Source organism: Penicillium crustosum (assembly GCF_028827405.1).
Source record: "Penicillium crustosum strain IBT 35664 chromosome Unknown utg000001l_segment0_segment0, whole genome shotgun sequence".
NCBI classification, from domain to species: domain Eukaryota; kingdom Fungi; phylum Ascomycota; class Eurotiomycetes; order Eurotiales; family Aspergillaceae; genus Penicillium; species Penicillium crustosum.
This window is the reverse complement of record NW_026623122.1, coordinates 1707258-1731817: the sequence shown is the minus strand read 5'-3', so window position 1 is coordinate 1731817 and position 24560 is coordinate 1707258. Positions and strand designations below refer to the sequence as shown.

Genomic DNA, 24560 nt, shown 5'->3' with positions numbered 1-24560 from the left:
TCACTGATCATACCAAAGGCTACATGTTACCCTTTTGATCGCTTCTTTTCCAACTCTTTTCCACTTCTATTTTAGATTACCCGACGTGTATACTTCTATGATGTGTTTAGTACAGGATAAGAACAAGATCCCTTTAAACGAAATTCGAATGCTTCTTTCCGTAGTATTAGTCTAGATATCGTGCTTGCATGGCTATAACACATCCTATCATTGTGATGCCACTCGTCTATCGTCATCATTTCATCATTGCTGTTTTATAAATCAACTAGTCAGCCTAAGATTGCAAAAAATAAGAATTCCCTCGAAAAAGGCACAAATCCCTCACTGGATATCAGATAGGTGCCTAGCAATTGCTGTTAACGTCATAAGGACGTGCATATTTATGTTGAATTTTAACGCAGAGTTGCAGAAGAACGAGAAGAACTGGCGAAGGGGCGGAAAGCGAGGCGGTAAATTGGTATGTTTAACCAATAATAACATCAGCATAGGCACATATATACCCCTACATCGATGTATGTGATGTATATCCTGCCATATGAGAGCGGTAATGCTCTTGAGACCACATCCTAGTCAACCACGTGATTGATGTATCCTTGTTAACTTGTGCTGCATCCAAAGTTTACGGTTTTTTTTCAAGGATACGTCATTGTTGTAAACTTCTTTGATTGCCCCGGCACGCCATGGCACACTTCTCGGGAATGCTCGCGCGCTCTATCCATTTTTTGAGCTCATCTCGACCTTCAATTCCAGATTTCAAATCACTTTGGTGTCGAAAGCTCGAAGCTATGTCTTTCGTGCGGTTAGGCACCACAAAGGTCGAGAAATCTTGGGTCAAATATGACTGGATCGAGGGTGTTGAGGTGCTTGAAGAATATCAACCTGAGGGGTATCACCCCATCACGGTGGGGGACGTGTTGCATAATCGTTGTCAAATTACAGACAAACTTGGTTTTGGGGGCTATTCGACGGTTTGGATTGCCCGAGATACTTACCTGAATCGATATGTTACTCTCAATATCAGCGTGGCCAACTCGATTCAGCACGAGACAAAAGTCCTTAAAGCCCTGTCTGCTTCGACTCCGTCGACTTCATCAGAACATCCTGGACGTGGTTTAGTACCTATTTTCCTAGATGAATTCTAAGTGCAAGGTCCCAATGGAAAACATACATGCCACACGGTGGTTCCTGCCCAATGCAACCTTAGAGAGGCCTCTTTTAGCCATCTTTTCCCTCTGGAGGTTGCGCGAGCCCTCTCATATCGACTCGCACAGGCCGTTGCTTATATACATTCACAAGGCTATGTTCATGGAGGTTTGTTATAACCATGGTTATTTAAATACCAGTTTGCTAATATTACATATGCTGGACAATTTAGATGTTCATTTAAATAACATTTTGTGCAAGTTCCCGTCAAGTTTCGATGACCTTTCCATCAGGCAATTCTATGAAAGATTCGGCGAACCCGAGACAGTCCCTATCACACGGCGTGACGGGGAACCATTGTCCCCCAATGCCCCGACCAAAGCTGTTGTACCGCTATTCATAGGGAAATATGCGGAGGAGTTCTCATCATCCGACGCGCACCCGCTTCTAATTGACTTTGGTGAGGCGTTTTCCCTGGCTTTGGAAACTCGTCTTGGGAAAGACTGCCATACACCAAACGCGTTTCGGGCCCCAGAAGCCAAATTTGAAAAGCAAATGCCGCTGGGGTATCCCTCAGATATCTGGAGTCTGGCTACGGCAATATAGGAGATTATTGGAATGAAGGCCATCTTTAGCACCGATTTTGTGGATGGGGATCAGATAGCGGCCCAGCATATCGATGTACTAGGGCATATGCCATTGGAATGGTGGCAGCACTGGGAAGCACGATCTCAATTTTTCGATGAGCATGGATACCCAATTGAGTCCTATAAGGAAAATAAATGGCCTACGCTTGAGGAATCACTTGAGACTGGTATACAGAAATGGAGACGGAAGATGGGAGGCGAGATTGAGGAAGATGAGAAATTTGCATTCCTGGATTTGATGCGCCGCATGCTGTCATTCCGACCAGAAGAGCGACCAACTGCTGAAGAGGTCCTAATGTCAGATTGGATGGTTAAATGGGCATTGCCTGATTGCGAGCAGAGATAACGGCATTTTCTTGTTTAACATTCGGAATCCATGTGTAAATAGTCAAATAACAAGAATCAATGCAGAGCTGTATACATAATTGGGTTAAATAGAGCAGTTGAGGATAGAAAAGTGTGTATCAAAATGTAGCTTTGTTTATCATGCTAAGAAGCGTAGGGTGGTTCATGGCGAAAGGTATTAAGATAAAAAGGCCAATTCTAAATGGTTATACATCCGAAAGACCACATATAAACATCGTCGGCATCAAGTAGATGCACATGTTATTGTGCCAACCTTACTCCGTAGTTCAATAGCTCCTAAGGGTGTACGACGTATGTAAGTACATCGAGTATTGGCGTTCTCTTGGTGCTTTTCATACTCCGTGCGGCTCTACTGTTCATAAATTTACTTTACAGTCCTGACATTGAGGAATCCAGTTGGAATTTGTGAATATTAAAATGCCTATGATGGTGAATCTAGAAGGTGAGGGATATAGGGATATTCACCCCTGAGGCATCAACTTTCATATGACCCGTGGCCCAAAACATTGCCCTTCCGTCCAAACTACAACCATACCCTGGAAGTACTTGCTCCTGGATTATACTCGAAAATCACAGTATATAAAGAATTATCTTGGTTATATCGTGATATAGTTCAAGGATTTGACCCACCCGTCATCATCCTGGCAAAAATCCTGCCCCGCTGTGTCCGTGTTGGGACCAGAAGTCGTGAACTTCATACCTCGACCACGTCAACACTACCATTGACTTCAAACACATCTATATCGCGACTCACTAGGAAAATTCCTATCACGCAACACGTGTCACTTCTCAACTTCAGAAACTTCTCAACCTCACCGCCTCACAAGATGAGGATCGCAACCCTTCAATTCGCACCAAAGCTGGGCGATCTCAAAGGCAATATTGAGAAAGCAAATGCTTTATTGAAGACTGGCAAGACCGTTTCTGTAGATGGAAAAGAGCTTGGCGTCGGAGTCGATCTGTTGAAGCCCGATATCCTGGTCCTGCCCGAGTTGGCGATGACGGGTACGTACCTTCCCAACAAACCATCCGTATATTGAACAACATCAACCCAGTCTTCCCCCGGTCTTCCCCCAGTCTCTAACATTCAGCTCGATTTGTGGAAATTTTCACTGGCTAATCAATAAGTAGGCTATAACTTCCCTTCCTTGGAAGCGATCAAGCCATATCTCGAGCCAGTTGGTGACGGCCCCTCTGGCTCGTGGGCACGTGAGACTGCCAGACGCTTGCGATGCAAGGTCTGCGTGGGGTATCCGGAGATCGAGAAGGATTCTCAAAATCCCGACAAAGTCACATACTATAACTCACTACTTGTTGTCGACGAGAACGGGGAGTTCATCCTCAACTACCGCAAAAGCTTCTTGTATTACACCGACGAAACGTGGGCGGCCGAAGGTCAAGTGGAGCGAGGGTTCCATGAGCTAGAATTCGCTTCCCAAGAAACGCTGTCTTCCCTGATGAGCCCGGTGCACCAGGGCGAGCAGGTTTTGTCCGAGAAAAAGCGGGTTGCGACTTCGCTAGGTATCTGCATGGATATCAACCCGTACAAGTTTGAGGCGCCATTTGACAAGTGGGAATTTGCAACTCGAGTGCTTGACTCCAAATCCCAGCTTGTTATATTGTCCATGGCCTGGCTGACCACTCTGAGCCGGGAAGAGCTCGATGCCTTGAAGGATAAGCCCGAGATGGATACTTTCAACTATTGGCTTCAGCGATTCTGGCCCCTGTTGCAAAAGAGGATGGAACATGACGTGGATCTGGATGGCGGAAAGGCGGCAGAGTCTCCGAAGAAGATCGTCATCGTCTTTTCTAATCGGTCGGGCGAGGAGCCACCGACAGAGGATACCAAGCCACCGGCGCGATATGCGGGGACAAGCACTATCATTGCTGTGACCCAACGGCCCACTCTAAATGCTGCGGAGGAAGATGCAGAGTCAGGTGCGCACACCCCTAAGGAGGAAAGTAAGACAGAGGATGCGGGCATCCCATTCGACGTTAAAATACTTTGCTGGGACATGCTAGGCGCCACGGAGGAAGGTATTTGTTTCGCGGATACTACGGCAGATCCGCAAATGGTATTTGCACTAAAAAAGGCGTCCGAGTGATGCGGCGCACTGGACGCGTCAGGCTATTCCACATAGGGCAGAGTCTATGAACAGGTCGAGGGTCCACCCTTGCGGCATGACATTAGAAATGGCATCTCGATCACCCGAGTTTCTGTGATACCTCCCAACCCAAGAATATATACACTAGACGGTGTATATTGCTCAGTGTTATGGCGATCCTTCCTACAAGAATGGAAACTCCACCGATTGCCACAGGTGCATCATGTGGAGGGGATCCGTGTGATAAAGGACTCAAACGTGATGACATATAGAAGAAGATCATCGAGATCGTCGCAATCTTCAGTCGAAAAGCTCAGATATTTAGCTTAATATCGCATCGAGGTAGAATTCTGAGGCCTCCTGATCACTCAGTCTTCACGCTGATCAGTATGCACGCAAAGTACTAGGAAATACCTTTTTGGATATCTGATGCAACCCTTTGGAGACATGGTGGTGTGGAGAGATTGAGGAATGCTATTTCAGGATGCTTGATCTGAAACATGTGATTCTCCTCTCCCCCACCCCGATGAGAGATCAGAGGTAACCCGATGAGAACTACCAACGATGTATCCTGTAAGTTGGGTGTATTTCGAAAAGAATTCGTGTTATATCATGATTTAGACCAGTACACCCGCTACATGATGCACGACCTTGTTTCCCATTGCTACCATGGTTCTGGAATATTCCCGTGTTGTGTCTTTTGATTCGGTTGAAGGAGGTATTCCATACACTAGTGGATCTAGCCTGATCACTTGCAGAAAGATAAGGATGGGCAGTCACCTCAGATCAATGCCGGGTATATTGCATGTAGTTAGTCGGCTTTTAGTGTGTCTAGACTACGCCTATATACTTGCTGATTGTGTAGATTTATGAAGTTCTTTGTATCCGACGGTCCGATCACCCCCTCGTAGTGGTTCAATAGCACCTGTGATTGGTCTATAAGGTACCCATACACGTGATCTGGGAATCCCTCCCCCGAGATCCGGTGGCCAATCAGAGACCAATAAAATAGGTGTGCAGCAGAGGGGCACGGGACGGCTGCACATGACTTCCGATGAGAGATGGAGGCGTAAACATCCCCGGGGCCATTCGAGCATTTTAGTTGGTTATCTTCAGCTCTTGTTGTCGGTTTCTTTTTAGTTGTGTTTGCAAAATTGTCTAGACCTTCAGGGCTTCCAGGTGGCTCATTTGCGGTATGCGGTTTGCTTACGTCAGTGCATATTGTTGAATAGACAGTCAGGTGATTTATTGCACTATTGGTTGTTCTGGACTACCGGATTCAGCGCGACTCCTCCTCTTGACCACCTCCTTGCCACGTGAGCAATCCATCTTGAACTTGTCCGCTGCTCTACATCTTCCTAAAGAAACAAGTTTTCTTATTTCTAAATTTACCGCGAGGTAGATTGCTAAGTCGTTCGCATATCCTGATATCGGCTTCCTCAAATTTTCAACTTTCACATTTTCACATCCCAATTTCGAATTCGGGGTTTCGCAGACAACGTGACCTGAGTCTTGTTGTTGTCGGGCAGGTGACTTCCTGTCAGGTGATAAAGAGAGATCATCCCAAGGTACGGCTCCATCAATACCCCATCTTCATCCATATCTCCCCATGTTATTGCACCTCGCGTCGTGATGCTCATCGCAACTGGTGCCCTTCACGATGCTGCCCCCTGTGTGACCTGCGCTGCCTGTAAGCCATCATGACGCGTTCCTGATGTCTGCAACCTCGCGGATGTTTCGAGACATCGCATTATATGCGATCGCTTGACAACGTCACTACCCCGTAGAACTATCCCCATGCACTGCCACCTGCCAGAAAAAAATACACTGGCGATGACCGAGTCCGACGTGACTGCCCTAGGATGCCTTAGCGCGTCGGATCTACGCGTCTGTTTACTTCGCGGGGTGCCCACTGATCTTCCCAAGAGGGACTTGATCTACCAGGCACCAACTTACCGCAGGCTGCATTGACATCTCCAATCACATACCGTTCTCTTGTTCTCTTGTTCTCCAAAACTTGTTTCACGTCGGTTTTCACTGGCCACTAACCACTACCACGAATAGGACGATTAGCTTTAGGGCTTAGCATGTCTGATCCCACCATGAATAGTCCGGATAACGGCTCCCACAAGCGCAAGAGAGACGGCTCTGAGGATCTTGGCCCCGACCCGCAGCGTCTTAACCGCTCTTCCCACGGAAGCAACGGCAGCATGGATAACCAGCACAACTTTGGCCACGGAGGGCTCGGCAACTACGACCACGGACTTCCTAACACTGGGGCCGAACTCAACATCGATCAACAAATTCTTCAACATGTCGGTCCGCAGAACGGCCTGTCTGATGATAACGCGTTGACCGCCAATGCCAAAGCCGCCCTAGCTGCCCACACTCCTCAACACAAGTATCCCCCTCCTCCTGACTCCGGCTTCGATGCGAGCAACCTCACCCAAGGGCTGTCCTTTGGCGATGAGATGAACCAGACTCCCATGGGCGGTGGCCACAACCACAACTCGACCGCCGCTGCAGTCTATGCCGCGCGTGAGGCTCAGAGTATGAACCAGAAGCCTACCGTCGGTTCCCCCGAATGGCACCAAATTCGCAAGAACAACCACAAAGAAGGTAAGGACTACTCTTCTGGTCCAACTCGTATTTACATTCTGACCTCTTCCCTTAGTTGAACGTCGCCGCCGCGAAGCTATTAATGAAGGTATCAACCAGATTGCCCGTCTTGTACCGAACTGCGATAAGAACAAGGGTGCGATACTCCAACGCGCCATTGAATATATCCTGCAGCTCCAGGAAGAAAAGAAGAACATCGACGAACAATTCGAGAAGCACAGTCTGACTGCTAATCATGCTATCGCCGAGATCAGTGGCTCGAACTCCAAGCTCAAAGGCGAGGTGGCCCGACGCAACAACATTGCCCTAAAGTGGCTGTCGCGTTGCCGGGATGCCGGCCTAGACTTTGATGATTATGAGGAGTCAAAAGAGCTAGAGTCACTGGAGATGGATTAGGCTTATTATCCTTATTCTTCTGCATGTGCTACGACTTGTTGCGTTTCCGGAGGTCAATACTTGAACATACCCTCATCTCTCTGTTTTTTCAAATCTGCTATTCTGCTGTTGACAGATCTTTTCTCTTACTTCCCATGGATGTTTCCTCCAATCGATGTAACCTCATCACCATGAACTTCTTATTACCCCCCATTTCCTCGCAATATGGTCTGCCTCTGGCATTCTGAGGGTCAAATTCCCCATTAGCTACCCTTACAACTTGTCTGTGCAATTTCCTCTTCTGTTGCTTCCCCCCCTTTGATTATTCTCTGCTCACACACATTTGCGGTCTTTGTACGCTACTCGGGCTTTGTTCTGTTTTTTTTTTTCTTTTCTCCTTAGTTCTCTTTCTTTCAACATTAATGGATTGTGGGCTGGCGAATCTACGGCTGGGATGGGTTTGCCTTGGAATGGAGCTGCGGGTTCATAAGTCCTTTTTTCAAACTGCTTTATTACATCTCTCTTTAGATTCATCCTTCATCCTTGTAGGAATCGTGTCATAGTTGTATGTTTAGTCGTGTATTGGGTTTCAGCATGTGACGACATAAGTATATGGTGTAGATTGGGATATATCCCTTTCATCGGGGTTAGGTTGTGGTAGAGATGGCCCCGCCCTCGGAAGATCCCGAGTCCAAGTTGCGTCTTCTCACCCGAGCACCGAGGAAGGGCCATGAAAATTGTACAGTTGGAGCGTCGTAGGGGTTGGCTATGTTCGATGCGCAATCGTAGGGGAGCACATTGCTCGCTTGCATCTGCTTGGTATTATCACTTGTCCTGATGGTAATGGCTTAGGAAGTTCGTGGACGGAGCGCTTCCATGGATAAAATAGAGGATACAGTTAAGTATAGTTCCGAAATAGTGTTAGCCCAACCAGCCTTGAAACATACGAGACGACCTGGATGCTTGGGGGACGGTGATTGTATGTTGTAGGTGTGTCTAGGGTTACATCATTGAATAGTTACTGCCTATATGTATGTAGCCCTAAAAAGGGAGCTACAAGTTCTGTGTACCTCCATAAGGCGTCATTGAGGTTTAGATATAAAAAGAATAAGCCAATAAGCCAAAACAAGAATTCAAGTATACCTACATGTGCTATAATCCGCCACTGACTCACGGACTAGCGTGCGGAGATAACACAGCCCTGATCAGCTTATGAGGCTACCCCTCTATGATGTCAACGAAGTTCAGATCATCTTCCTCCTCTCTATTTAAGTCTGTTTCCCCCCTTACCATCACTACATTTCTATAAACCATCTCAACATGTCTTCCTACATTGTGAGTAGATAACATCTCCAGAACATACACCCTCATGGGCATTTCGCTGACCCTCTCAGATCACGTGCAAGCCAGACGCAACCGACGACCAGGTTCAGGCGTATGTATCTCACGCCCATATTCGAGATACACTGTACTAATATTTCAATGTCTTTTAGCGTCAAGGACCATGCTAAGGAGCAAGGTGGCACCATCGGACACGAGTATTCGTTGATCAAGGGCTTTGCGTGAGTTGTTCTGACACTATAGGTCCTCTTCCAGCGTAAGATGGCTAATCCTCGGTCTTGTTGATAGTGTTTCTTTCCCCAAGGATACGGTTCACAGTCTGGACTCACACCCGCATGTGGAGAATGTCGAGGCCGATAAGGAAGTGACGACGCAGTAATGATCTACTAGATGTGAGATTTGGCGGACAGCATACACAGCAGAACAGATTCATTAGCGTGTTGCATCATGGCCTATTATGGTTGTGAGATATACAACTGAGTCTTTACCAGCCAACTACGGATTTATGATAGAGAGAACCAATGACTTATATGTTTCAAGAGACAGAGAGAGAATGTGTGTGACCTTGTAGATAAACATTGTTATAGATCAATTGCAATGGACTAGATAACCTCGAAACACAGGAATCTCCTCACCAAACCACCTCAATAAAGAATATCAACAGAAGAAAATAAATATGCTATTCCTCCCCTTAACGGAAAATTTACAGGTTGGACGCAGCGGTAACCTCATTGCCAGAGCTAACTCCGACATCCTTGACAACAACAGTCTTGCCGCTAGCACCGGTAATCCGCACATCAACAGTGCTAGTACCGAATCCGGCGGTGTTCTCAAAGAAGTTGTAGTAAGTGCGGGTGGTGCTCTTCCATGAGCTACCGCCATCAGTGCTAACCTCCAACGCAGTCACAGGCTCGTTGGCATTGACAACCTGCATCGAGAACCAGTAGGCGGATGTACCCTCCTTGTTCTTGAGCTTCAGGGGTCCATCCAGATCACATGAGACATATGACCAGGTGGTCTGGATGATGCCGGCGGAGATGTCGGAGAGCTCGGCGAAGGCGTCTTGGAAGAGGTCGAGGTGGTTGCTTTCGCATTCAGGGCATTGATCGACGATCTGATTTGTGTTAGGGTTGCTTTAGGATGGAGATGGAAGGTAGGGAGGGAGGGGGAGGAGCTTGACTTACCATTGCTTTGATGGAGTTACCCTTAGGTCCGGTGACGGATACACAGGCACCGCATTCCGCCGCATCGTCCCATCGCTGGAGAGAAAGGGCAGCACCGAAGAGGTTGCTTGGGAGGGTGTAGCCGGAGAACGAGCAGGTTCCGCCGGCGACGTTGCCGCCGTAGAAGGTAGCCTTGCCGGAGTTTCCGCTGGAGGAACCGGTGGAGACAGATTTGCTGGAAGCAGACTTGGTAGAAGAGGAGGAAGTGGCAGATTCTGTAGAAGTGCTGGCAGCCTCGACAGGAGCTTGAGTGGTGGAAGTGCTGGCGACTTCGACGGGAGCTTGAGTGGTGGAGGTCTGCGCGGCGGCGGTCTCCACGGCTGGGGCAGCAATGGTCTTGACGACAGCGGCGGTCTCAGCTGATGTAGTGGGCAGAGCAGCCACAACTGGGGCGGTCTTGACAACTGCGGCCTCAGCAGCAGAAGTTTCAACGGCAGAGGTCTCAGCAACAGAGGCCTTAGAGGTCGTAGTCTCGACTTGGACAACTGCGACGGGGGTTGTAGACTCCACGGCAATGGTAGTAGACGATGAGGCTACTGTGGGCTCAGCGGAGGATTGGGACTCAACAGTAACCGGAGTAGATGTCGGGGTAACGGTAGTCTCTACGGAGGTCGCAGTTGGGTATGTTTCCACAGTGACGGTCTTGTAGTAGACGCTCATAGTGTAGCCCTTGGGACAGTATCCGTCATGTTCGCGGGCGCCTAATGGGCCGGCGGACACAGTAGCAGCGCTGACAAGAGCGGCCACGGAGGCTAGGCGAAGATACTTCATTGTTGGATATGTAGATCGAAGTTAAAAAATGAAGGGTTCTGTAAGACAAGATGTCGAAGATGAAAGATCGAATGAGTGAAGTCACAGATTGACTCTTAAGGATAGGACGTGCAGGTGCACAAAAAGAATGGACGTCTGGATAACGAATGCCAGATTCGAAAGAATTACTGTTCCAGACAGGAAGTGCAAAGGAAGCAAAAGAAGGTATGAGGAGAGAGAGGGAAAGGATGGAATGAGTGAGATATAAGTCTAGGCACACTGGTGATCCATCATAGTCTCCTGCATATGGCTTGATAAACTAGTAATACTAGTAATTTGTTCATTTCATAGTAAGAACTACACTCTAAAGATGAAACATGGCGTGGATCCTCAGCCAGTGTGAGTCCTCCGGAGAAGCCGAAAACGGTAATTGGCCCATTATGCTAATCCGAGTTAGGGCTAGTGGAGATTGTTTAAATTAAAGAAAAAAATGAGGAAATGACTGTGAGTCAAGGTGAAATGAGATTGCTACTTAAGGCTATTAGTGGATTTACCAGTTAAAAGGGAGCGAATCAACAAGAAAACCAAAGAACAGGTCTATCGAGCATCCCACATAATCTCGTTCAGCCTCAGTAGTGCATCCGCACTGGCCTTTTTCGCCGACATAAAGTCCTCCCGGCTCTCCGCCCCGCGTGGACCACGGAGAATTTCAGAGAAGCATAGGTCTACGAGAACACGCAGCTCCTCGTAAGTAAATGGCTCGCCGTTTCCAGCAGCCAAGGCTTTGTTACCTTGTGAGGCAAAGGCCTCCTTCTCTTCCTTAGCATAGTCCAGCGTCCTCTCGGCACCTTCCAGGAACCAATCCAGGAATTTTGCGCTGCGTGGTAAAGCGACGATTTCTTGAGAAGCCTGCACATGTAAATCTGTAGCTGAATCTGACGATTCACCAGCTGGGTCGATGATGATGTTCTTCAAGTTCTGCTGGAGAACAAGCACATCAAGCTGCAATCGCAGCGCTCCATTCTCATTCATGGCCCCAATATACTGGGTGCAGGCGACAAAGACCCGATCGATAAACCTTGCCAGGCCCGATGTGATGAACCAGCGCTCAACAGATCCCAGATACGTCGAGATGTTAGTGTCGAATGCGATGAGATCATTGTTGAGTGCGAGGATTGTGGGTGATGCAGCGGTCGGTTGATTCATGATAATGTGCCACCAGTTGTCCGTTGTGTGCGGGGATGGAGTGACGGGCTCGGAGTTCCTCAAGTTGGGAGGGTTCGGCCCGGCCATTGTTTTAGTCAACATGTGGATGATGCCACAACGGATGTCAACATGCATCGTCAGAAGTGCAGTATCCCCAAGCCGGTGTAATGATTGGAGCGTCCCATCAAAGGCCACGGCAGTCTCGTGATTGAGTGGCAAATGCACCGGGCTATTGATGCTATCACGATTGGGCTTCATCGATCCGAACAGAGTCCATCTACGAGACGGCCGGCCAGTTGCAGTCAAACTGGATGACTCGGCATCTGCGGTCTGTTCAACCACAAGTCGAATTCGGGTGAGGTGACTTGCAAGCCATTGCATGCTGTTGTACAAGAGCGAAAGGGAAATGACGGTTTTCGGGTCAGATATGATGTCGTAAGGCTCCAGTGGCACTTGCCCCGTTCGCTTGAGAAGAAGGTCGATTTCCGTATCAATCAGGGTCTGTTTCTTGTCCCCGGCATTTTTCCATAGTTCATCGACGACATCATGGATGTCGCCTGATTCAGCAAAGGAAGCCGCAGCTTTCAGTCGGATTTCGCCTCCTCGGTTCCGTGCAGAAACTTTTGTGACCATTGCCTTGTACCACCCACAGCACTTGTCATAATAGGTCACGATCTGGTCAATGAGAAGCTGCGTAAATGCTTGATCGTGTGGAATACTCGACAGCATTTTGCTAAATTCCCGAACAATGGACATGAATTTGACCGTTCCCTTGAAAATAGGCCGAGGAGAGGACTTGGCCCAATGAGGGTCTTCGGTAAACGCATCTGCAGCAATGAAGCTGAGCGTGCAGAGATCCGTCACTGTCTCATCCAACTGGGGTAGGAAGACATTCACCATGAAGTCGTCCAAAAAGGAGGTCAAAGTGCCCATAGAAATATCCGCATCAACAGGAACGATATCTTTGAGTCGCTGGATGAAGGATAGGGAGGGAGGAAGAAGGATTCCCATATTGAAGACACTTGGTTCAAGCAAAATCTTATGCCCGGTTCCTGAGTTACCCTTATTAGATTGCGTAGTATCATTTGTTGCGGCCTTTTGCCTTGACTTGGAAACAAGTCCTGGCACTGAGGACTTCAGGATTTCATCCAGTTCGTCTTGTTCGGCTTTCATCTCGGAATTTTGCTCAATATCGGATAACTTGAACATTTTCTACAACGTAAAGGGTCAGCTACTTGAAAATGATAAAAACGACTGGACTCCTTACCTTATTCCTATCGCGGTTGCCTGTGTATAGATGCCGTCGAGAATCATTCTCCTCCGCTCTAGATCGAACAGAAGAGTCTCCATCGGTTGCAAGATAGTCGTGCATGAGTGATCGTATCTGGCAAAACAAATTAATATCCGTGATGCTGGTCAAGGCTATTAGCATCTTACCTCGCTTTGTAGAAGTTTCCACAACTCCTTGAATCCTCCAGAAAGCGTCTCGCTTTTAATCAGGCCTTCTCGTTCCACAATGGCCGCAACGACATCGTGAAGAATTCGGTGGCCTTCCGCAATTGCCTCAAATTTGGCATACAGTGCCCACAAAAATTCAGAAAGCACGTGGCCACGTTTTTCAATGATCTCGGTGGGGAGACTGGACTGCTTGTAGTTGTCCTGGGCTGAGAAGCTCTTGGTTGGTGCAGGATAACGAGCGTCAACCTCTGCATTGGTCTTATCCACCACAGCAAACAGTTCAACCGGAAGACGCTGCTCAATTCTATGAACCGCGACGTCAAGGTGACCCATCTTGTTCAGCGCTTCAATCAGTAATTGAATGTAGGAAAACGTGTCAGCCTCCGGGTTACGAGAGGCGTCTTCGACCATAGGCGTCAACGGATCGAACTTGGCTAGGAAACCATACACAGGCCGTTCCCAAGAGCGGCTACCGGCCAAATTAGATGTATGTACCTCTTTTTCATCAGACGTGGGTGCTTTCCATCGGTCTGAGCAATAGGGTGATTTAAGGTATAGATGGTCGTGCAACTCCTCGATCAGGATGTCTGTGAGTGACGTTTCCTGGTTTGTGAAATAAGCGCGAATGTCGGATAAAGCGCCAATGTCCTCCAGCTCCGAACGCCGTAGAACCCGGAGACCAGTGTGAAGCACATCCACAGCTGCAAGGAAGCGCTTGTCTGAAATCTGAGATTCCAATTTCTCGGGAAGGGATTGGATTTCCTCAATCTGAGTGAACAGCTGAACGATATCATCGTAGTTCTGAGAAGACGTTGCCAGCCCTTTCAGCTCGGGCTTGGTTGATATTAACCCGGATTTAGCTTGATCCAGGGCATGCCTCAGGCTGCGTACTCGAGTTTGCGAGGAAGATATATTGGATTGGATTTTGTGGTATGTTCCAATAGAACTGTTGAATCCCTGATGGTGTTCTATGACATGTAATTTTAGCATATTCCCGTCCAAACCACCGCAGAAAGGGCCTACCATTGACAATTGCCTTCAATGTCTTCTGGATATCATTGTACATATGCAAAAATTCTGGTTCGCGATCCGCTTTGCCCAATGTACTTGTGTCCATCAAACTTAAAGCGACGTGTACCGGGACACACTCGGCATCAGTCATGAAATCCCAGTCGCGCTGAATAGACTGGAGAATCACTGCAGAAGGTAGCGTGATTAGCTACTGGGCCAGGCTAAGCAAAAGAAAAAAAGACATACTTTCAATGGCCTGGGGTTCCCCCGAATCATCCCCCATTTTAACTGCGGGCGACGCATTCCTCTGGCTCCTATGGTCCCTTTGGTCCTTCCGTTCCCTCTGTTCTCTCTGATCTCTGTAATTCCGTTGGTCTCTCGGGTCTCTTTCGTCCCTGTTGTCCGCGTACCGACTTGCGTCTCTAGACCGTTCTTCCTGGTAGTTTCTGTCGGGTTCTTGGTTCCTTGTGCGTGACCGCGAAGAGGGATGGGAAGAGGCTTGCGACGAGGGATGCGACGAGGGATTCGGAGATGGGTTCGAGGGCGGTTGCGGAGAGGGTTGCTGCCTATCCCGGTTTGTTCGATCGCGCCGGCGCTCAGGCGAATGGCTCGGGGCAGGAGATTGGCCTGATGGTAGAGCCGGCGGCTGGGGCGAGTCTGGATAGAAACCGCCGTATCCCCCGGGGCGACGATCTGAACGTCCAGCTCCGCCTGGCGGTGCGGCACCTAGTCCACCATATCCGTTTACCCCAGGATTATTGTTGCTACCGTATCCCCCATCGTTGCCATCATACCGATTGGGACCGGAGTAGCCATACCCATTACCATAGCCGTTTTGGCCGCTCATTGCCAATGATCCCCGCTAATCACGGGGTGTTCCAGTTCAGTATGGAAGCGTTGGTGGGCTGTGACAAGGGGCTGGCGTGGGGCTGTTAGCCAAAAACTTTCGGTCTTAGGTCCTGTGACTTGCGCGCAACAATTGGCGAGGAGCTGCGAGCATTCTTGGCTGTGAAATAAAGGGAGCGCTGGAGCAATTCAGTGATGCCGTGGTGATAGCGTTGAAACAGGCCGGGGCGGAGTGTCAGGCTCCACCAGAGCTTCCCGCATTCCAATCCACTGGCCAGTTGTCAGTCTACTAGTTATGAAAACCTACATTGTTTGCTACGTTGCTGTATTTCTTCCTAATGGCTATTTGGTATTCTGTTTCACTATTAATTATTCATGTCTAGATACAGCATCGGAATGGTGTATGTTCTAGGCTGTATTTTACATAATGGCGTCTAATCAATAGCAGTGGGAGTACTCCGTAGGCATGGATATGAATCACGCTCTATCACGCGGCAGATCACTTATTTGGAGATCGGTTGGGTCTCGCGCTCAAGCCACGAACGTGTAAGATCGTCTCCCCGGAAAAAGTGCTCTGTCTTCGCCCAGATTTCAGCGTGGTAGTCATTTACCCACTTGAGCTCGGCATCGCTCAGAAGGGACGGCTCAATCAGGTTGCGACCAATAGGGGTCATTGTAACATGTTCGAAGCCTAACCACTGCTTGTCACCAAAGTTGTGGGGAGTTTTAACTTCACGAGCCATGACAATGTCTACAAACAGAGGTATTAGTACTTTTCCAATTGCAGCCACAGGCGGTACAACTCACTCTCAATTCGAATGCCAAATTTGCCGTCCTCGTAGTATCCGGGTTCTATGTCACAGATTAGTTTCGGGTTGTAACAAATAGAGAAAGAGAGACAAACCATCTGAAATAACGTTTCCGGCCGCAATGGGGACCTCGGTGTACTGAACCCGAGTCCCGATGCCAATAGGGCCCTCGTGAACATTCTAAGCAGAGGTTAGCAAAGAGTAAGGTTTCTGATAGGCGGTGATACTCACCAGATAGGATCCAACGCCATGGCCTGTTCCATGGAGGTAGTCCAAGCCTTCCTTCCACAAGTGCTGGCGCGCCAACACGTCAATTGCAAAGCCGCTGGTGCCCTTGGGGAACACTGCCATGTCAATTCCAATAGTTCCCTTCAAAACTAACGTGAAAGCACGCTTCTCAAATTCAGTAGGAACGCCGAAGTGGAATGTTCTCGTGGTGTCGGTCGTTCCGTCCAAGTATTGACAACCAGAGTCGCAGAGATAAATGGCCTTGGGATCAATGATAGCACAGCTTCCCTTCTCGGGGCTATAGTGAATGACCGCGCCATTGGGCCCAGTCGACGAGATGGTATCAAATGAGAGACCAGCGAACAGATCATGCTTGGAGCGGATCTGTTCCAACTTATCAGCTCCGTCGACTTCGTCCAAGACAGTCTTCTTGTTGACGAGTTCGTTTTCAAGCCAGGCAAAGTACTCGGTCAGCGCAGCACCATCGCGGATATGACAAGCCCGCATTCCTTCAAGTTCGACTTCATTCTTAACAGCCTTTGCATCCGCGACTGGGCTACGAGTCTCTTCGACCTGTCCCTCGCCACCAAGGCTAAGGCTGAGCGCCCAAGAAGCCTTGTTTGACAACAAGAACTTTGCGGCGTTCTCACCCGCGGACTGGCTTTTGGTGCTGAGCGCTTGGGCATCAGCGAAGATGGACTCGTATGGCTTGACAACAACGTCTTGCCCAAGATGAGCCTTGACCTCTGGTGTCAACTTGTCATCTTCAACATAGATCTCAGCAGTGGTGGGGGTAATAACGGCATAAGAGAAAAACACGGGGTTATAGGGAATACTGCTCAGAGTTAGTCAATTGGCAATGGTGCATCACGGTAAAGACACTGTTCTTACTCGGTTCCTCTCAGGTTGAATAACCAAGCAATCTCATCAAGCATAGCTGCGATAAATTAGTCACTTTGCAGGGCTGTAATATATGCGAGGCAGCCATACAAATGATGAATCCGGCCTTCTTCTTCGACTCAAGTTCCTTCCGCAGCTCGGCCACCTTATCTTGGAACGACTTGCCGGCATACTTCTCGGGATGAACGCGCACTTTCTCGCTGGGACGCGCCGGGCGTTCCTCGCCCCAAACCAAGTCGACCAAGTTCTCTCGGACCCCAACGAGGGATGAACCATTCTTCTTAAGGGTCTCCGCCAATTTCCGTGCACCAGCTGTTGAAGATTAGCGCGACTATGCACTTCCACGTCCGAAGTAAAAAGACTCACACGCTGTGATCAAAGAGGGGTCAACACCAACAGCCTTGCCTCCTTGGGCCTCCTCCGTGGTCCTATCAACAAGATCAGTTCCTATACAGATCGCTCCGCATAACTGTCATCTCGTACCATTCCTGCCAAGTGGGTACACCTTCGACTCCACCCTTCAAGAGTTGCCAGTTGGCATCCAATTGTTTCGCGGCTTGGTTGAAGTACCGACCATCGGTGGACAGTGCAGCTTTGCTCAGGGAGATGATTGCAGTACCGGCCGAGCCAGAGAATCCCGAAATGAATTCTGTGGAAATATTAGCTATCGGCGCGGGCAGACAAACAGAAGGGGGGGCGATCGTTGACCTCGGCGGGCATCACATGGTGCGATGTACTCGGACTGGTGGCTATCTTCTGAGGGCACAACTATACGAAGCTGGTAAGCACAACTCGATGTTTAAGCAACCCACGGGGACAGAGAGATGATGTCATACTGTAAACATCGACTTTGTGCTGCTGCATCAACTGCCTCAGCTTTGACAGGCGTTCAGAGGTATCCACGGCCCCCATATCGACTGTGTAGCGTGGACCGAAAACGGAGAAGTATCTTGGACGGGAGACGGGCCTTAGTGGTGGCAAAGATGTCCAAAGGCGAATTGGACGGGAGAGGAGCATGGACACTGGTAGTCTTTAAGAGATTCCTCAGCCTGTTAGCTTTCGAGAAGCTAAGCGAAGGAGGGATTAAAGGCGTCAGATAAGCGTACGATAAGCTAATTCCGCAGGTCGTGTGAACTCCGTGTAAGTGGCCTTTTACCGGTGGAGAGGCTTTTTGGTCATAGGGCGAGCTCCGAGCTCCGTAGTCGCGGCTACACACGGCCCACATTTTGTGTTGTCATGTTTGCACTCAGTCATGTGTGTCATGTCTTTTTGGTGGTCTTTTTTACATGTCTTTTGTTTATGTATTTCCCCCTTATTGGTGTTGTGGCTAGGAATATTGAATCATCCCACAGTCTGTGGATATTGTGCAAAATAGCATTTCCGTTGTGCTTTTGTTGTATATCTTTTTATAGTTTATCATATGTGTAGCAGCTTGGCCGAGTGGTCTAAGGCAATTGAGTACATTTCTCTACAAAACAATACGTTATAACGTTTACTGACTCCGTTACAGCTTAAACCCTTGGATGAATAACCATGGAGAATATCAATTGCGTTAGTGGGCGCATTCGAATTCCAAAATATCTAAAGCTCATTCAAAAGAGGTCACGTGTCTGGAAATGAGAGAACGAGCCCCGCAGTTACCGCTCTAGAAACCGCCTTAGATCTGATTGGCCAAGTGAGGCAAACAATAGATTCTGCCCGTCATAAGCCCCGTGCTTGTATATGTCACTTCTCTTTTTCCTTTTCACAACCACGCGCTTGCTGAGACAAAATGGCAACCTGGATGTCTGACGAGGGTCTTGGGGCCAGAGAGTCAATCTCAGAGGCCCATATTGTATGTGTGCCATGTCTACCTCTAAGGTCCAACGGCTAACAAAGGACCAGCTAGTCACCGAGCTCTATAACCCAGCGAACCAACGGGACCCCGCCAGAATTAATGAGATCCAGACGCGCCTCCAGCAGCTTCAGAAGACTGAGAATGCATGGGCAATCGCTGATTCACTTCTGCAAAGCGAACATTCTGCCCAGCATCGTTTCATGGGAGCCCTTACATTCACAGTGAAGATCAATGTCTCATGGTACGGTCAATCTCTCCGATCCGCACCTCTATCACCTCATCCGTATGTGACGAATTATTGCTGATGTAGGATATAATTAGGAATGAAATCAACCAAAATTCGGCCACAGAGATCATGCAGCACCTAATCAATCGCTTTGTTGCTTTGGTAACTAATGGTGAACAAGCAATGGTTGTGAGAAAGCTTGCCTCAAGCTTAGTTGCCATTTTTAGGCACCCTGTCACACCATGGAAACAAGCTATTTGGCAACTGGCTGCAAGCCTCGTCCACGGCGGATACGTATCCGAAGAAGAATCACGAGCGGTGGATTTTCAGGAGCGGATACTGCCAGCGTTGAGCAAGAGTGGATCAGGTGCACTTTTGTTTTTCTCAATTGCACTCGCTGAGGAGGCCCTCCGACTGGACTCTGAACCCCAAGATGGGACTGGAGATACCTCAGCTATCCAGCGAGCCATACACAACATTAAGGATGGGTTGCTTTTGGTTCAATTTGTCCTTGGGGAAATCATGCAGCATGCAAAGGCAGCTGGAGATGACGCGGTCGACGTGGCACTAGCGGCTGAAGCCATGAATTCATGGAAGGTGAGTTAATCCAGTGTTTTGGTACTTCGTTCTTGAAGGGCGCAACCGCTGATTTGATTCCTACCTCACAGACATGGTTAGGTGTTCATGGAAATCGCCAACGCTCCTCTGCTGAAGATGTTAATGTCTTGTCCGTCCAATGTGGCCAGACCGTCATTGAGACATTGAGGGTACCTAGCTTGAGTGAAAGCGCAGCTTCTATTTTGACCCAAGCCTTTGAAACCCGCCGCTGGGCCTTCGACGACAACTCACTGTGGCTCATCTCTGAAATTCTCGCCGATTCAGTTGTAACGGTCCATATTGCTGCGGTGAGAAGTGGCGATGAAGGAACGGAGAGCATGTCGTTCGTTGATCTCTTGATTGCATATGTCTCGCATTTGCACCTAGATATATTCAGCGACCCCATGACCCCACAAAATGCAGCTATCCTCACACTTATCCATGGGATTTTTAAAACCCCTGGCTATGCTTCCATTGACGATCTCGGCACCCCGCGTGTCTTGGAGTTCTGGAACGACATTGCAGAGAGTCTCCCTGATCAACTCGAACAAGGCAGCTCTAGGTATAATTTGGTAAAGTCGCATCTAGCCGAAGTAGTCTTGGGTCTTTCCAGCAAACTGCTATATCCTAAGTCCGAAGATTTGGAAGACTGGGGCGAGGAAGAGCGAAGTGAATTCGGTGCCTTCCGTCATGAGGCATGTGATTACTTACTTTCAGCATACCCTGTCCTCGGTGTCGAACTGGTCACTGTCTTCCAGAGAAGCGCCACATCCTGCCTGGAAAGTCGGGACTGGCGCAATTTTGAGACTGCCATGTTCTGCATAGCTCAACTCTCAGAAGCAGTAGACGAGAATGGCCACGCCGACCAGTGCCTCGACGCCATCTTTGGCAGCGATGCCTTTGCCAGGCTCTGCGCAGGCGGGGAGACTGGAATACCGCTCAAGGCTCGTCAGACCCTGGTGGATTCATTCGGAAAGTATGAATCATACTTTGAGCGTCACAGTTCATTACTTCCGGGTGTTCTCAACATCCTGTTCGAATCGCTCAATTTCGAGTTGTGTGCACACGCGGCTTCAAGGTCGATATTGACTCTTTCAAAATCGTGTGCTCGCGTCTTGACGTCAGATCTTCCCGCATTCTTAGATCAACTAGACCAGTTCAGAAGCAAGCCGACGGCAACTGTCTCCACCATGCCTAAGGTGTTGGAAGGAATTGCGACCATCATACAGAGCTTGCCTAGTGACCAGGAAAAAGTACAGACGCTAGAGAGAATTCTCGGCTTCTTTGTTCAGGAAGCTAACACAGCACGGGAAGAGGTTACCGGCTCCGCTCACGAATTTGGCCGTCTACGCGGACACCTTGTGTTGAGCTGCATTGCGAGTATCGGAAAAGGCCTTCGTTCAGAGAGCGAAGTCATCGATATCGAGCTTACAAAGGAAGGAAACCCGTATCCCCCATCCTTCTGGAATTCCGGACCAGGTGCCGAAGCCCAGCGCCTGATCATGGAGGCCATGAGACTTTTGATTGTCGATTTCCCCGTGGACAGTAGCATCATTGAAGCAGCCTGCGACATTTTGAAAGCTGGCTACACCGAGCGGGCAGGGCTTTTTGTCTTCCCACCCTCTATGACAGTGGACTTTATCAAGAGCTTTCCTCTTGGTATCTCCGGGACAGATGTTATCATGGCAACCGCCTCGTCATTTTTGGCATCTCACGCTCGACATGCGATGAACATTCGCAGTGAGGCCGAGGCGCTCATCGACCATGTAGCCCAGCTCTTTTCCTCGATGCTGCAGAATCCGGATGTATACGACCCAGAGACTGCCAATGCCGGTATTGATTTCCTCACGCGACTTTTACCAAAGTACTACCCGATATTGTTTACTCCTATGAAGTCAAATCTGAGCGCAGAGTCTCCCCTCGCTGTGCTTCTTCATTTCACACTGCACACATTGACACGACCTGAACCACTTCCTCTTCGAGCTGCATCTGCATTCTGGGTTGCATTAATAGATCTCCGCGGCAGCTCTCCGGAAGAAATGAACATACTTGAATCAGTCCATCAAGAGTTTATTCCACGCCTGTGTTATACAATCATTCAGCAGATTGCTGGCCGATGCGCAAGATCAGACTTGGTCGCTCTGAACGACGCTCTGCGACGTACTGTTTTCAAGAAGATGGCATTGGCGCGCCCGGCTCTGAAGGCTGCGCTTGACTCTTTGGATGCCCAGGTCACAGATGCAAACGGACAGCAAGTGCCACTCCTATCGGCGCAAGACAAGTCGCGGTTCTTGGAGTCTCTTGCTATTGCCCGAGGTAGTCAGAAACCGTCTCTGGATCTTGTACGATCCTTCTGGTTGAAATGCCGTGGGATGAATTTCGATTATGCCCAGTAATAGAGCTTGTGTTGCTGGTATATGACCTGATGATTGGAGTTGATGGGTCCTGCAACTTCGGTGTTCATTTAGATATCCATTTGCATGACATGCACGGTGTAGCTTGATTTAATCCTACTTGAGAATTTCTATTTGCATTCATCTAAGCGCCATAATTGATAAATTCCCAACCCATTGAGCAGTTCGGCCGCTGTGCATATAAAAAGGGATTCTGTCAGAGGCTATACATATGTCCTCTGCACAGTATGTACTTTTTGCCACCTTCACATACATCTAAAAAGATACGATCAAACTGCACAAGCGACTGATTATTCCTGTGGTCGAGTAAGTACAAGATCAGGCTGTCATACCACGTGATCATGGTCCACTTTAAGTTGACATTGACCCACTAACCTTATCGTGAAACGTACACAGACCACAGGTTACTTCATCTCTAATTCAGTCGCTTTCTTTAACACTGCCTTCTAGCATATACATATATACATGGAAATGTCGTTCTATAGGAATTTGGATTTCGATTTCATAGTCTGTGGCCGATCATTATCATTCTGGCTATGACACCGAGAAGCAATTTCTATAAGAAAGACATTTGAAAGAATATCTAAAAAGTCATCAACGTAGTATATCAACTGTGAGGTCTCTACATGTACTATAATCTTGAGCTATCTACGTGCTCAAAGTTACATGATCAAGTACAGAAGCTACCTAAGCGGCCGACTATTCTTGTAGGTACTACTCCGTACATAGCATTTGAATCTGATACACCAAAATCGAGTGGCAGAACAGACAATAACGACCTTGTTTTCCACAAGTAGGATCATAAATAAAATACCTCCAACAACTCTTTCCGTAATTACCCGTTAGCGGGCCGCCGTCGGAGACTACGGAAACTACGGCGTAACATGGGGAGGGCAGCCGAAACTCCGATTGGCTATTGTCTCTTACCCGCGGACTAAAAACGCCAATCCTGCCTTTTTTGCTATCGGGTCCTGGAATCTCGGTGGTTGACTCGGTGCAGGTAACCTATCAAGTGACAGGGCGCAGATTAGTTTAAACTGTGTTATGCAGGGCATCGTATTCTTCCGCTAAGGTAATAAACCTGGAATCTTTCAAACGGGTGGAATCCTGTGTAACGTAACAGCCTATGACTCCTTTTTTTCTAGTCTACATGGAATGATTGGCTTCAAAATGACAAATGTATCAAATCGTATAATGAATATGTCACGTTAGACATCTTAGGTACTCATGGCTCATGTACAAGAAATTTTTAGGACACAATGATCAAGGCTGAAACAACAGACACAAAAGCATATCTACCAACCACGGCCAGCCAACTTATCAGCCTCGGGCATGTGCTTCACATTGATACCAACCATGGCCTCACCGAGACCCTGGCTGACCTCAGCAAGCACCTTGGGGTCCTTGAAGTGAGTAACAGCCTGGACAATAGCACGGGCACGCTTCTTAGCGTCACCAGACTTGAAGATACCAGAGCCAACAAAGACACCATCGCAGCCCAGCTGCATCATAAGGGCAGCATCAGCAGGGGTGGCAACACCGCCAGCGGCGAAGTTAACAACGGGCAAACGGCCGAGCTCAGCAGCCTGGCGAACAAGTTCGTAGGGGGCCTCGATCTCACGGGCGAATGCGCGGAGCTCAGGCTCGGCGTCCTGGCTGGCGAGGAGGATACCACGGGCACGGCTGATCTGCGCATTGACAGTGCGCATGTGCTTAACGGCCTCAACGACATCACCGGTGCCAGCCTCACCCTTAGTGCGAATCATAGCGGCGCCTTCGGAAATGCGGCGCAGGGCCTCGCCGAGGTTACGGCAACCGCAGACGAAGGGGACCTTGTAGTCGTGCTTGGTGACGTGGTAGACATCGTCGGCGGGGGTGAGGACCTCGGATTCATCGATGTAATCAACGCCAATGGCTTCCAGGATCTGTAGACCGGTGATTGTTAGTGTCATTGTTACTTTTAATTTGCCTCCCCCGCCACCGGGAGATCTCCGGTTTCCGTCGTTAAGCTGTTTGCCCCTCCCCCGCAATGGAAATACTTGTCACATACCTGGCATTCAACGAAGTGTCCGATACGGGCCTTAGCCATGACAGGAATGGTCACGGCCTCCATAATCTCCTTGATCATGCTGGGGTCGGACATACGCGCGACACCACCCTCAACACGGATATCAGCGGGAACACGCTCGAGGGCCATGACGGCAGCGGCACCGGCCTCTTCGGCAATGCGAGCCTGGTGAAGGAATTCGTTAGTTCGATATTCTAGATAATATCAATTCCTCATCAAAGAGATCATACCTGCTCGGCGTTCACGACGTCCATGATAACGCCACCCTTCAGCATCTGGGCGAGGCCGGCCTTGACAGTGAAGTCATTGCCGGTGGTTCCGTTTGGAGCAGCCATTGTGAATTAGCTAAAATAAAGAATGAAATATGAACAAGAGTAAAATAGAAGTGAAT

The 24560-nt window shown here is 48.7% G+C and overlaps 9 protein-coding genes across 9 annotated transcripts; 5 read left to right on the top strand and 4 right to left on the bottom strand.

The window, feature by feature from the left end:
- Positions 1–680: 680 nt before the first annotated feature.
- N7487_000666 (uncharacterized protein) lies at positions 681–2136 on the top strand (the record flags this gene model as incomplete). Its single annotated transcript, XM_056868414.1, has 3 exons — positions 681–1115; positions 1405–1709; positions 1779–2136. 3 exons carry the CDS (start codon positions 681–683, stop codon positions 2134–2136), a joined length of 1098 nt encoding a protein of 365 aa, XP_056733198.1.
- An 847-nt stretch (positions 2137–2983) lies between these two features.
- Positions 2984–4261, top strand: N7487_000665 (putative protein N-terminal asparagine amidohydrolase; the record flags this gene model as incomplete). Its single annotated transcript, XM_056868413.1, has 2 exons — positions 2984–3161; positions 3288–4261. 2 exons carry the CDS (start codon positions 2984–2986, stop codon positions 4259–4261), a joined length of 1152 nt encoding a protein of 383 aa, XP_056733197.1.
- Positions 4262–6348: 2087 nt separating this feature from the next.
- On the top strand, positions 6349–7443 carry N7487_000664 (basic helix-loop-helix domain-containing protein; the record flags this gene model as incomplete). The annotated part of the gene is made up of 2 exons (XM_056868412.1): positions 6349–6880; positions 6936–7443. The coding sequence occupies 2 exons, from the start codon at positions 6349–6351 to the stop codon at positions 7274–7276; spliced, it is 873 nt and encodes a 290-aa protein (XP_056733196.1). The 3' UTR covers positions 7277–7443.
- Positions 7444–8575: 1132 nt separating this feature from the next.
- N7487_000663 (uncharacterized protein) lies at positions 8576–8975 on the top strand (the record flags this gene model as incomplete). Its single annotated transcript, XM_056868411.1, has 4 exons — positions 8576–8590; positions 8650–8690; positions 8749–8817; positions 8885–8975. The coding sequence occupies 4 exons, from the start codon at positions 8576–8578 to the stop codon at positions 8973–8975; spliced, it is 216 nt and encodes a 71-aa protein (XP_056733195.1).
- A 324-nt stretch (positions 8976–9299) lies between these two features.
- On the bottom strand, positions 9300–10590 carry N7487_000662 (putative extracellular cellulase CelA/allergen Asp F7-like; the record flags this gene model as incomplete). The annotated part of the gene is made up of 2 exons (XM_056868410.1): positions 9300–9710; positions 9781–10590. 2 exons carry the CDS (start codon positions 10588–10590, stop codon positions 9300–9302), a joined length of 1221 nt encoding a protein of 406 aa, XP_056733194.1.
- Positions 10591–11166: 576 nt separating this feature from the next.
- Positions 11167–15091, bottom strand: N7487_000661 (exocyst subunit SEC8; the record flags this gene model as incomplete). The annotated part of the gene is made up of 5 exons (XM_056868409.1): positions 11167–12987; positions 13043–13159; positions 13213–14201; positions 14257–14430; positions 14491–15091. The coding sequence occupies 5 exons, from the start codon at positions 15089–15091 to the stop codon at positions 11167–11169; spliced, it is 3702 nt and encodes a 1233-aa protein (XP_056733193.1).
- A 502-nt stretch (positions 15092–15593) lies between these two features.
- Positions 15594–18252, bottom strand: ampp (aminopeptidase P; the record flags this gene model as incomplete). Its single annotated transcript, XM_056868408.1, has 11 exons — positions 15594–15841; positions 15898–15942; positions 15995–16079; positions 16131–16962; positions 17019–17064; positions 17118–17339; positions 17394–17455; positions 17511–17676; positions 17736–17795; positions 17864–18057; positions 18134–18252. The coding sequence occupies 11 exons, from the start codon at positions 18250–18252 to the stop codon at positions 15594–15596; spliced, it is 2079 nt and encodes a 692-aa protein (XP_056733192.1).
- Positions 18253–18798: 546 nt separating this feature from the next.
- Positions 18799–22083, top strand: N7487_000659 (putative importin 13; the record flags this gene model as incomplete). The annotated part of the gene is made up of 4 exons (XM_056868407.1): positions 18799–18861; positions 18912–19105; positions 19186–19687; positions 19759–22083. 4 exons carry the CDS (start codon positions 18799–18801, stop codon positions 22081–22083), a joined length of 3084 nt encoding a protein of 1027 aa, XP_056733191.1.
- Positions 22084–23396: 1313 nt separating this feature from the next.
- On the bottom strand, positions 23397–24504 carry N7487_000658 (pyridoxal 5'-phosphate synthase subunit PdxS; the record flags this gene model as incomplete). The annotated part of the gene is made up of 3 exons (XM_056868406.1): positions 23397–24026; positions 24152–24334; positions 24400–24504. The coding sequence occupies 3 exons, from the start codon at positions 24502–24504 to the stop codon at positions 23397–23399; spliced, it is 918 nt and encodes a 305-aa protein (XP_056733190.1).
- Between the last annotated feature and the right edge of the window lie 56 nt (positions 24505–24560).